The sequence below is a fragment of the Myotis yumanensis genome, unplaced genomic scaffold, assembly GCF_028538775.1.
Source record: "Myotis yumanensis isolate MYYU_CA2020_CCGP unplaced genomic scaffold, mMyoYum1.0.hap1 SCAF_16, whole genome shotgun sequence".
Classification (NCBI taxonomy): Eukaryota; Metazoa; Chordata; class Mammalia; order Chiroptera; family Vespertilionidae; genus Myotis; species Myotis yumanensis.
In genome coordinates this window covers 15,669,455-15,682,333 of record NW_027223767.1, presented here as the reverse complement: position 1 = coordinate 15,682,333, position 12,879 = coordinate 15,669,455, and the positions used below count along the sequence as shown (strand labels likewise).

The 12,879-nt window shown below is 57.9% G+C and overlaps 1 protein-coding gene across 1 annotated transcript; it reads left to right on the top strand.

The window, feature by feature from the left end:
* Positions 1 to 3,256: 3,256 nt before the first annotated feature.
* Positions 3,257 to 9,322, top strand: AIPL1 (aryl hydrocarbon receptor interacting protein like 1). The gene is made up of 6 exons (XM_070394068.1): positions 3,257 to 3,352; positions 3,945 to 4,124; positions 6,620 to 6,808; positions 7,655 to 7,831; positions 7,955 to 8,096; positions 9,120 to 9,322. Exons 1-6 carry the CDS (start codon positions 3,257 to 3,259, stop codon positions 9,320 to 9,322), a joined length of 987 nt encoding a protein of 328 aa, XP_070250169.1.
* Positions 9,323 to 12,879: the final 3,557 nt, after the last annotated feature.

Here is a 12,879-nt window from a genome sequence, read left to right as displayed (position 1 = left end):
TATTTTGTTGTTGAAAAGGCTGGTGACAGCTCACCACAGTGATTTTACAATGGTCACTGCTCCTGTTCGCCCGTTCACCTTGTTCCCTGGTTGAGTTGTTCCCAGCCTCAGAAGTGTTTGTTCCCAGGCCTGCTTATGCCACTCGTATTTGTCATTGTAATCAGGGAGTTTAATTCATGTCCTTTATCAATGAAACACAGGGGAGAAAAGCAAGTGTTGATATTTTTAGGAAAACTGAGCTGAAAGTGTGAGAAAGACTAGTGAGAGGGAAACCCTTGGACACAAGGATCTCAAATGGGGTCCCCTTGCTACAATTGCCTGTCAGTAGTGGCCGCAATGCCTGGCACTTCATGTTCATCGACACAACAGCTTATATCTGTCCAGCCCCTAGCATGTGTGTGTCAAGTGCATTTCTTTATTCTGCCTTAATCCTCCTGGCAACTCTATGTGGTAGATATGATTTGTATTCCCAATTACAGATGACAACACGGAGATTCAGTATCTTGCTCAGGGCGGAACAGAGTCGGAGCTGAAACTTGAAGCACGGGTGTCCTACTCCGACCTCTGAATTCCTAGCCTGTGGTTCCATGGTCTCACTGAGCCTCAGGAGGGAATGAGTGAAGGCCCTCCCTGCCTGGGTGTTTCACCCTTTCCCCAGGACCACAACTGGCAGGCTAGGTGAAGGAAGAGCAGTTTCCATGGCAATGAGAAAGGGAGGAAGCAACATTTGCTTCTGAATGAGAAGGCTCTCTCCCTCTGCCTTTGCGAGAAGGCGGTGGAGCCAGGGGCAGGGTGCGGGGTGGAGGATGTGCTGAGGTGAGCAGGCCCCCGGTGGAGGTGGAGGGGTGGGGGTGGGGGGTGCAGGGCTCCTGCTCCTCCCGGTAAAGAGGAAAATCAATCAGTTGTCTCAGGCTGAGGCTTTCTGTGGTCCAGCCCCAACCCCTGCCCTGCCCTGCCCTGGGGGCTTCCTGTCCAACAGCAAAGCTTCCCCAGTTTCCTTGTCCTCGGGGGCTGTCAGTCTGAGGGAAGCAGCAGACATTAAACTGTGCAAAATCCCATGGGTGGGAAGTGCAAGGGGCGGCGAGGGGAGGGAAAGGGGCAGGACCCACATCTGAGCTGGGGTCAGAGCAGGCTGCCCTTGGCATATGTAGGCTGCTGTAGCTAAGGAGTTAGGGGACAACGCGAGGGGGTGAGCGGATGCTGGGAGCCGGAGACTGCCAGGACCCAGAGCCAGAGAGGCTGAGCGAGAGGGAGGGCAGGGGCCTGGGTGGTAAGAGCCAGGAGCGCAGGGCTCCTTCGCAGGAAGGAGCTTAGGATTTGTCCAGAGGCAGTGGGGAGCCTTATTGAAGAGGGCAGTGGGGTTATTGGAGTTGCATTTTAAGGAAGGCCATTAGAAGGTTAGTTTGGGGGTCACGGGGTGGCTGGGGGGTCTGTCTGGAGGCTGAGGCCTGAGCACCTCATTCTTCTCAGCAGTGAAACCGAAACCACTGGCATCAGTTGTAACACCCCCTTCCCTCAGGCTGGTCCCCCCACCTCCCACCCCTGCCACCCAGGGGCCCAATCTATCAGTCTACCTCCTCTCAGCAACTCTGTAACCCCAGTGTGTACCCTTTGACCCTTCTACACAGGGAAGCCATTGAAACAGTGGGAGAAGTTTAAGTGTGAGGCATGATTAGAGCCTTTCCTACCCATGTGAATTATATCACGAACAGAAACATGCTTAAACCATGAGGCTCAGTATGATGAATACTGAGAAAGCAAACCCTCATGTAACTGTCACCCAGGACATCGCCAGGACCCCACCCCTGCTGCGTGTCCTCCCTCCCTCCCTGGACTGTATGGTGATCACTTTTATTTCCTTTGCAGTTTTTCATCTAAGAGTTCATCTTACCTCCGATGCTCTAGGTTGCTGTGTGGCCAAGAAAGGATGGGACAGAAGAGGAGGATCTCTGCCCCCCACCCTGACTCCCTACCCCAAGAGAGGACCGGAGCGGGGGTCTGAGCACTAGGGGGTGGGGGGGGTAGTCTTGGAGGGGTCTGACTTGCTGCCTCAGTCTGGGCTCCTGGGCCCAGACCAGTTGGCCCAGGCTGGGCTTCCTCTACGCCAGCCGCTATGGGAGACTTTCAGGGGTGCTGGGTTTCGGGGTTCCATTCACTGCTCAAGGGAGGCCTCTCAACTTCTAGGAGAGGGAGGCAGGAAAGAGTGATTTTCCCGTTTCAGTTGGGAAAATGAAGTTGGGGATAGGAGACACCTAAAGCCACAAGGTCAGCCCTTCGCATGCAGCTCTGCCTGGCTCACCCGCACTCCCATCTCTCCCTTGGCAGGGTTCTTCCCATCTCTAGGAAAGAAGTCAGTCGGGGTCCAGCAGAGAAAGGTTTTGTGATGCAAGAAACAATCCTCATCACCCTCAGGACCTTGGAAAGACCAGGTAAAAAAATTTGAATCTGCCACACGGTGGCGCCAGACACCAACTCTTTACATGATTTTTCACTTGAGAGCAGAAAGGGGATCCCTGATACTCCGAATAAGTCCTGCGGATTCCCCGCCCCCCCCCCCCCCCCCCGAAAAGGAGGGGAGAGCTCCGCTGCCCCCAGCCAGACATTGCAGGAGAGGCTGGAATGGGGCTGGGGAGGGCTCCCCAAATTTATCCAAGCTGCCCGGCTTCTCATACCCTGTTTCAGTGTTCTCCCAAACTAGAAACCTGCCAATCCTCTCCCTCCACAATGTCGCGTCCTGTCCTCTTGTGGGTGGATAGAGTTTGGGGAGAAGAGGAGGGAGAAATAGAAAAGAGGGAAAGCAGGGACCACCCAGTCCACAGGGCCCGGCCTGGGGTTCAAAGAGACTAAGACCCTGAGACCAGGGCCACCGCCAGGGACAGGCAGGGCGAGGGGCTTTGCGTCAGTCTCTCCTTTCCTCCTGTGGCCCGAGTCCTCACTACTGCTCACTCCCTCAATGCTGTCTTCCTTAAGAAGGCTGCAGCCAACTTCCTCTCTTCTTGACAAAACCAAAGCTGATGCAATAATGACAGGCCGGGGCCCCCATCCCCGAGAGGAGTGGATGGATGGGGCAGAAGGCTGTGTTGCCAGGGAGTGGCCCTGAGGGAGGAGCAGTCTGGAGCCAGCATGGGGCACCACCCTGCCTCACTCCTCTAATTCGCACCCCTCCCCTCCCCCGCAGGGCAAATCCCCAGGATTTAGCCAGAGCACCTTCCCTTGGTGAGATTATATCAGCTCCGGCTGGACAGCTCCCACAGCCATGGATGCCGCTCTGCTCCTGAACGTGGAAGGGATCAAGAAGACCATTCTGCACGGGGGCCTAGGGGAGCTCCCAAACTTCATCACCGGAACTCGAGTGAGTGGGGCCCCCTCCCCCCTTCCCTGGCCATGGCAGCCTCTGCAGCCCGCTGGCCACAGAGCACTGCAGACAGGTCTTAGCTTTGCCAAAAATGGCCGGCAGGCCCTTCCTGGGATTGTGAGCCCCGAGGCATCTGAACGGGTGTCTATTCACTGGGCATTTTGGTACTTTGCAAATTAAACGACAGCATGGGATGGGGGACGGGCTTTGGGAGTTTTCCGGAGCCCCAGATGTTGAGTGAGAAGGTGAGAAGGAGGGGCTCTCCGGGATCGTGGTGTTTGGCCACAAGACTCTGGTGGCTTCCCTGGGTGATGGGCTGTGTCTAGGGCCTCAGACCTAGGGCTGATTTAAGGAAAGACATCCTGACCCACATAGCTGTCAAGAGTGGGACGAGGATCATTTATGGGGGAGGGGGTTCCTCATCCCTGGGGGAGTGCAGGCGGGTGGGGGTGCTCTGGGGGTCTGAGGCATCTGACCGGAGCTGGGGAGCGGACCCTGAGGCCAGCCCTGAGAGTCGGTGACAGAGGGGTGGCTCCTGCTGGGCCTCGGGAGGTGTGTCTAGACCAGGGCCCACTCTCTCGGGGACCAGGTGACCTTCCATTTCCGCACCATGAAATGCGACGAGGAGCGGACGGTGATCGACGACAGCAAGCAGGCAGGGCAGCCCATGCACCTGATCATCGGGAACATGTTCAAGCTGGAGGTCTGGGAGCTCCTGCTGACGTCCATGCGGGTCCGCGAGGTGGCTGAGTTCTGGTGTGACACCATCGTAAGTAGGCTAGGCCGGCCCAGACCCTGGGCTGATTTCTCCGCGGCCCACACACCCACCCACTCTGTGTGTTTCAGGGCTGCTGTGTTTCAGGAAGGGGGGCCTAAAACAACACTCCCTGCCACTGTAAAGACGAAGATGGGTTAAGAATAAGCCCCTGAAGTGACGGTGTCGAGGCTGGCTGGTGGGAGTGGGTGTTAGGAATAAAGCAGGCAAAGTCCCTGGCCTTCAAGGAACTTGACTTCTGGAGGAGGAGCAGACACCTAAGCATTCACAGGGCAGGGCAGCCAGTGCCATGGCGTAACGCAGCCGGGGCAGCGTGCTTCAGGGCCACAGGAGAGGGGCAGCTGACTGCCTTGGGGTTTTAGGGGAACTTCTTCAAGAAGGTGCCATTGAGCTGGGTCTTGAAGGATGAGTAGGAGTTCGCCAGGTCTAGAAGTGGGACAAGAGGCAGCACCCGGCCAGGAAGGATGAAAGGCTTGGCAGGTTTCATTTGGGTGGCCCCTCACTTCATCATTCAGTTTTGGAAAGACTAAGCCATCAGTGGGGCAGGCATGTCTATTTGACAAAGACCTTACGAGGCCTGTTTTCCCCCAGCAGTTGCTGCTTGTCAGCCCCTGCAGAGCCCTTGGCTTGGACAGTCTCTCCAGGCCAGGGGCCTCCCTCCCTCCCTCCTCTAAACCAGAGGGGCTCTTGGAGCTTCTGCCCTGAAATACATCCCTCCTTGTTCTTTCCTGGCCACCCCCCCCCCCCCCTCCTTACGGAGGGTGCTGGCATCTGGGAATTTTTGCTGGTGCCGTCTTATGAGGCCAGGGGCTGCAAACTAAAGTCCCACTGGGAGCCAGGAGCTTGCTGACTGGAGGTCGCCTGCTCCCAGCTCCCACTGGGCAGGCGAAGTGGATAGTCTGAGTTTTTGAGACAAGCGTGTACACTCTCTCAGTATTTAAATGTTGGCAACTAATCTACAAAAGTCCTCACCAAAGGAGGGTGAAGCAGCCCAGTGTGGGAGCTGAGTGAGGCCTGGGGCTGACTGCCAGGGTGGATAGAGTCCCTCAGGCAGAAGCAGGCTGTCCTAGAGCCCAGAGGGGGGCAGCATGTGGGGAATCCCTGCTGCCACGGGCACAGCCCATGGGCTGAGTGAGTCTCCTGGGACTCTGGCTGCCCTGCTGGCTGCAGGCTGCGGGGGGGGGGGGGGGGGGGGGGGTGCGGGGCGGGAGCGGGGGCGGGGGGTGGGCACAGAGCCAGGATCTTCTCCCTCCTTTCTCCCTCTGAGGTGCTGCCCGGGTGGGGGTGGGATTCTGGAGTTGTGCCCCTTCTCTGGCCTTTAACTTCCTTTCTGAGACTTTATGCCACTCCCGGTGGCATCCCACAGCCACTGTGCTGACCAGGCCCTGGCAGTGCCCGGGAAGCAGGTGTCCAGAGGGACAAGGCCTTTGAGGGCCTGTGAGTCGGGGCCCGGAGCACCTCTTCCCTGTAGGAAGCTGATCCTGGCCCCCCCCCCCCCCCCCCCCCCATGCTCCCGCCACAGTCCAGCCCTAATCCCAAAGGCTTACACGCCATCTGGTCACCTCTCTCACAGAGAAGCCCAGGGCGTTCGGGCTGACCCCAGCTGGCGGGGGCAGGGAGGGGTGACCTTCATCCTCATGCTGGTGACTTCCCAATAGTGTGGAGCTGCCATGAGGAGCTTGACAGGGGCCTTGTCAGGACCCAGCCCGAGGAGCTGGGCTCTCAGAGACCATCCTGTGGGGCTTTCCAGTGCCTGGGGTGGGGTGGGGGGGCAGCTGAGGCCAAGGGGCTGGCTTTCCCAGGCTTGTTCTGTCTCAGGGGTGGCAACCCCAGCTCCCCGGGCTGGCCGAGGCTGTGCTGAGCTGGACCTACATCCGCATTATCTCACTGAACCCCTGCAACAGCCCCACTACTGGACACGCGCCACCTGGGGGGCCTGGGGCTCGGCAGGCACCCTGGGCTCACTGCTCACCAGAGCTCGGCCAGGACACCAACCTGGCCCTCAGGGACCCAGAGCCCTCACTGCTCTCCTCACTCCCCTCCCGCGAGCCCCAGGCTTGGTGGGCTCAGGGCCTCCCTGGGAGAGGAAGTCATTAGCCTGACCACCAGGGCCGCCAGAGGCAGCGCGGCTTCGTGGCTCCTGCGTGGCCTCTGGAGCTGGGCTTGGGTCCCGGCTCGGACACTTCCTAGCTGTGTGACCGTAAGCAAGTCACTTAGTCTTTCTGGGCTCCAGTGTCCTCATGTGTAAAAGGGGTACAGTGGTGCCTCCTTTGCTGAGTCATTTTAAGGACGGAAGGAGCAAACAGATGGAGTGCTTTGCCCGCAGTTACTGTAGCCGTTAGTGGGGCGGGGGGGGGGGGGGGGGGTGGTTAGGGCAGGTGGAGGAGGGCCATGGGATACCGAGGGCTGGGGGGCTGGGAGTGGGCTGCTTGAGGCCCGGCTAGCTCTGAGCAGACAGCCCCGATGCCATCCGCCCGTCTCTCCCCCAGCACACGGGCGTCTACCCCATCCTGTCCCGGAGCTTGCGGCAGATGGCGGAGGGCAAGGACCCCACCGAGTGGCACGTGCACACGTGCGGGCTGGCCAACATGTTCGCCTACCACACGCTGGGCTACGAGGACCTGGACGAGCTGCAGAAGGAGCCGCAGCCTCTGCTCTTCGTGATCGAGCTGCTGCAGGTGGGGCTGTGTGTGGGGGTGTGTGGAGGGCTGGCCCAGCATCAGAGAGCGACGGGGTCGTGGGCATCCTGGGAGCCCCACCCCACCGGCCACTGGCCCTCACCCGGAAAGGGCTCATAAACCGCAGGAGAATTTGGTCACGCTCCCCCTCCCCCAAAAGGGTACTTTGCCTTTCCCAGGGAGAAGCCCGTTTGGCACCAATTTTTAAAAATGTCATCTGTTTTCATGCGGAGACATTTTTCTTCTATTGGTTCTCAACTTCCGGTTTTGTCTTCAAAAGTTTGGATTCTATCCTCACCCCTGTCCCTGAGGGTTGCGGGTTCAGACCGGACTCTCCCGAGTGACTGACAGCCCAGGTGATGGAGGTGGGAGCGGGCCAAGCCCGGCAGGACTTGGCTTATGGCCAAAGCAGAGCCTCAGCCCAGGGACACGCGTGAATACAAATGAGACCCGCGTCCCACGGGGCCGGTGTGAACAGTGGCGCGGCGTGCACACTGCCGCGGGCAGGGCAGCGCTTCCGAGGTGCTCAGCACAGACATTGCGCGGCTGGACCTTTATAACCACAGCTCCCAGCAGATGGCGATGCCGCGTCTTGTTCTAATGGCAGGAGTGTTATGGCAGCTTCTGGACGTTGGAAGTAAAGTTGTTGACCAACAGGTGCCTGTGCCTGATTGGCACGGAAGGGCCGGTGAGGGTGGGCCCCTGGGCCATGGCTTCCTTCCAGGGCACCTCCCTGTAGGAAGTGCAGAGCTGACTTCAGCGGGTGCTGGGTCCCTACCTGCCAGGGCGCAGGCCCCTGCCCCTCCCTCCCCCCCCTCCCTGGCTCACCTGCACCTCCCCGGCCAGGTGGAGGCCCCGAGCGAGTACCAGAGGGAGACCTGGAACCTGAGCAACACGGAGAGGATGCAGGCGGTGCCCATCCTTCATGGGGAAGGAAACCGGCTCTTCAAGCTGGGCCGCTACGAGGAGGCCTCCGCCAAGTACCAGGAAGCCATCGTCTGCCTGAGGAACCTGCAGACCAAGGTGGGGGCTGCCCGCCCTGCCATCAGGGTGGGGGCCGGGGGAGCAGCCCTGTCCGGGCCAAGGCCATGGGAGGGGATGTCACGCTGCAACCTCAGCTCACGGTAGCCCCTTCTCCACGGGCAGGAGAAGCCCTGGGAGGCGCAGTGGCTGAAGCTGGAGAAGATGATCAACACCCTCACCCTCAACTACTGCCAGTGCCTGCTGAAGAGGGCGGAGTACTACGAGGTGCTGGAGCACACCAGCGACATCCTGAGGCACCACCCAGGTGGGCGCCGGCGGGGCGGGGCCGGGCCGGCCCAGGGCTGAGACCTCCGCGCCCTCTTCAGTCGCCATCCAGGCGCCTATACTTGCGGCCACCCAGCCGTTCCCGCCTGCACGCCTGTCGCAGGGGATGGATGAGCAGAGCTCATTGCACAGGCGTCTCACTGGAATGTGCACCAGGACAGACACACAAGCGCTCCCAGGCCTGTGATGGTGTGGAGGGTAGACAGGCTTTTTAGGAAGGGGCCCTCGATGGAGAGCACACTGGGAGGTGAACGCAGTGCTGGACGCACAGGCATGTCAGCACCACAGTGCGCATGTGACGACGGTGTCTGAACTCGTAGGAGCAGCATCAGACACTTACTGTGCGCCCGGCACTCGGTCCTCTGCACTCGGCATGCCATTCATCGGTGTCATAGCCGAACGGGACAGGTGCAGGGGTCGGGCCGGAAGCGTGCACAATTTGGGGAGCCTCTATAACAGCAGTTCTCAACCTGTGGGTCGAGACCCCTTTGGGGGTCGAACAACCCTTTCACAGGGGTTGCCTAAGACCATCGGAAAACACATATATAATTACGTATTGTTTTTGGGATGAATCACTATGCTTTAATTATGTTCAATTTGTCACAATGAAAATACATCCTGCATATCAGATATTTACGTGACGATTCATAACAGTAGCAAAATGACAGTTATGAAGTAGCAACGAAAATAATTTTATGGTTGGGGGTCACCACAACATGAGGAACTGTATTAAAGGGTCGTGGCACTAGGAAGGTTGAGAACCACTGCTCTATAAGAAAAAATGATAGAAATTCATGAGTATAACATTAGTTATGAGGCCTTGGAAGGGTCTGCACAAAGGTGGGGAGTCGTCATCACCCCCATTTTACAGTCGAGGACATGGGCTCCGGTACAGAGACGTTAAGGATCTGGTCAAGTTTAAGGGGTTTGTAAGCTGGTAAGGACCCATGGGTGGGGCTGCCCCTGGGCCCGGGTGGCAGGTCCGGTTCTATCATCCCTGCAGGCATCGTGAAGGCCTACTATGTGCGGGCCCGGGCTCACGCAGAGGTGTGGAATGAGGCAGAGGCCAAGGCAGACCTGGAGAAGGTGCTGGAGCTGGAGCCGGCCATGCGGAAGGCGGTGCACAGGGAGCTGAGGCTGCTGGAGAGCCGCCTGGAGGAGAAGCGGGAGGAGGAGCGGCTGCGCTGCCAGCACATGCTGGGCTAGGGCAGGGCGCCTCCTGGGGGGGGGGGGCTCCCATCCTGCCTCCCACCAGGGCACCCCCCACCGCGCTGACCCCCCTGTGCCCACCGGACAGCCCGGCCGTGGGCAGCCAGCAGATGGCCTGGCCATTTCTGGTTCAGTTGGCCAATGTTTTCGTGTCACATGTTACAGTTTAAAATTAAATTTTAAAATCAATTTAATACCTACCCCTGGCAAAAATAAAAGCCCAAAGCGTTTATGAATGAGAGTGAAGTTCTTATTTCTAAGCCCAGAGCCAGCGGTTTCGCCCTGGACTTCACTCTTTTTGCTCGTTTTCTCTATCTCCAAATAACGTGCACGTCACACTTTCTCCACGCCTGGATTCAGTGCTTTGACGCTTTCTCAGCCCTTCCTTCCGCTTCTCCCCGTTTTGGATAGTGATATTTTCGGTTCTTTGCATGGTTACTTTTGTAATTTCATCCGCTCCCTCCAGAACTCTCTATCGAAGCCCATTGACTCTCTTCCGTGAAAGGGTGGGCAAAAGTGTGTTTACAGTCCTTCCTATGGCAACAATACAAACACATAATACAATAATCAATCAATAACAAGACAAGAATAAGCTGTGCTTCTCGTACTCACAACTGTAAACCTACTTTCGCCCACCCCTGTACAGGTGGAGGGCGCAGCCCCTGGGACCCCTTGCCCACCGCCCACGTCCCCCACCGAGCAGTCGGATGGGCCTTGGCGTTTCCATCCTCCCGGCTGTCAGCACCTGTGCTCGGCCTGTGACCAGACCTCAACCTTCCGTGCTGCGTCCAAAGGTTGACCCTCAGCTTTGAAAATCGATAAACGGCATCTCCATGGAAGGGCCAGCCAGGCCGTTTCCCGCAGGGCCCGCTGGCACCGTGACTGCATTTGTTTTCCTGTGGGTCGGAGTCCGTGACCCCTGGCACAGGTGGAAGGTATTCTGGCATCACATGTAGCAGCAGATATTGGAACCGGGGAGTGTTTTGATTTTTCTCTTCTCCCGGCTTTTGCAGGACGAGGGCATTTGAGGGTTAAGCCCTCCCACCAGGGAGGAGAGAGGGTTAATCTTGGGTTGATTCAGGCTCAGGGTCTAATGGGGTTTCCGGGTGTATTGAGAGAGAAGCCCGGGCGGCTCTAGAGGCGGTCACGGGAAGGGGACAGAAGCAGGAAGAGCAGTGTCCTGGGGCCTTTGCTCGGAGTGGCCAGCAGGGAGCGGCAGAGGACTGTCCCCTGCTCCTAACTGCCCTGGGAGAGAGGCCTCAGGGGTGTCTGAGCCACCAGAGGCTCAACCAGGGCTGGGAAGGGGAGAAAGAGGCTGGCAAGGGGCATCCTCTGAGCACCAGGAGCTATGGCCTGCAGACTTCCGGGCCTCCATTGTCCTGCCCACTTTCTACATGCAGTAGTCCCGCTGGCCACCCCTTTTCTGGGGACAGCGGGGATCTCACGTTATCTGTGGTCCCCCAGCCGGCTTGATGCCTGAAGGTGTCCCCGGGCCCTGCTTGGTCCTGCCCAACGCACCCTGTGGGCAAGCCTCTGCTCCCGATGCCCTGGGGCATTTGTGAGCCCAAGCCAACGAGGGGCATGTTTCAAAGCCTCCTCAGGTGTAGTGTCACCTGTGTGGTCATTAGGGACATTTCTATGGGGAAAGCCCTAGGAATTCCTTCTTGCACGCCACCCAGTGGGTTGACATCAGGCCACATTTGGGTTCATGACTTTCCCGGTAGCTTCCCCCAGCCTTGCCTGGCCCAGCGCTTCTATCGCCCGTCTGTCTGTATGGTGGACACGGAGAAACCCGGCCTCTGACACGCCTCCGGTGTACGCAGCCTCTAACCACAGTGGCTCTGCACTTCCCGGGGGCAGCCCTCACGCAGCCTGGTCAGCAGACCTCTCGCTGGTCATTTCTGCCTTGTTCAGCACGCTTCTTACTTATTAGTGAGCTTCTCTTGTGTAAATTCGTGAGAGAGAGAGAGAGAGAGAGAGAGGACAGGGACACCTCATATTGCTACCATTACCCAAAGGCAGAGAACAGGACAAGAGCACCACTTTTCAGAAGCCATGACATTTTGCTGGAGGATAAGTCCCACGGGTCATAATAAATGCATAATAAATGCGAGAAGTCCTCAAAAGGTTGGATGGACTCTTTCAGCAGGGCTGAAAATCTGCATATTATTACCTGCTGCTGGCCAAACAGCTGAATGGCTGAAAGCAATTCCCCCAACCAGATAATCCTTACTGTTTACCAAACCTTACCTTTGATATGTATATCTGCTTTGCTAGAGGGCAAAATGTGTGAATAAAAAGCCCTGGGTTGAGATCCAGGATTCAGGGAATTTAGTCACTAGAACTAAGTTTCTGGCTGGCTTTCCCCAAAATGCCTTCCAAATTCATATTTCTTCTCTAGTTTCTTCATTCATTTATGCACAGCCCCTTTTCCATTTACCCTAGATCAGTGGTTGGCAAACTGCGGCTCGTGAGCCACATGTGGCTCTTTGGCCCCTTGAGTGTGGCTGTTCCACAAAATACTGACTTCTGCGCATGGGCCATGAAGTTTCAGTCGCACTGTACGTGCACGTCTGCACGTGGTAAATTGTGGAAGAGCCACACTCAAGGGGCCAAAGAGCCGCATGTGGCTCTCGAGTCGCAGTTTGCCAACCACGGCCCTAGTAGATGCGGGAAGATCCCAGCAACATTTAATTCCCCACTTCTCCCCACTTCACCCCATTCTCCTAGCGCAGGGAGGCGGATGCAGGAGTCGGGGGAGCTGACCAGGGCCCACAGCAGGCAGCCTCCCACCAGGCCGCTGCACTGGCTTCCTGTGGGCTCCGGCAGCAGCCTCCAGGAGGGCCTGGCTGGCCAGGTCTGGGCAGGTGGCTGCAGGAGGTTGCAGGGGCATCCCCTGAGCTCCTTTTCAACCACTTCCAAGAGATCTGGCTGGGAGCCTTTGTTTCTTGAGGGCCTAGCAGCGGGCAGCAGAGACTAGGCAGGCTGTGGTTCCTGGGCCGGGAGCTGGGGGCCCGTGGGACTTTCCAGAAAGGGCTTTGGGCTCTGGACCGTGGTGACTTTCCATGAGCCCTGACCACCCCCACTCCCATAGGGTCGGCCTGGCTGGGGACAGGAGAGGAGGTGGTTAGAACCATGGAATCAGAACGCCAGTAGTCTAGGGCCTGTGTCCCATCCCTCATACAGGTGGGAGAACTGAGGATCAGAGAAGGTTAGTAACTCCCCTAGATCCTACCTGAAAGCTGGGGTAGACCCAGGATGAGCATCCAGATTTCCAGGCTTCTGGGCTGGGCACTCTGTCCTACACTGTGCTGCCTCCCTTCCCAGACAGTCCGTACATGGGCATACGTATCACACACACACACACACACACACACACACACACACACACGCACAGGAGAAAAAAACTAGGGAGCAACTCAGAGCATGTCCATAGCCTTTGTTTGAGTATTGTCACCGGTTAAGAAGGCATTTGCTCCCAGGCATGAGCCATCCTTCTGGCCTCTGTGGGGCTGGGGCTTACAGGGACCTCAAGATCAGAGAGGGGGCTGGGT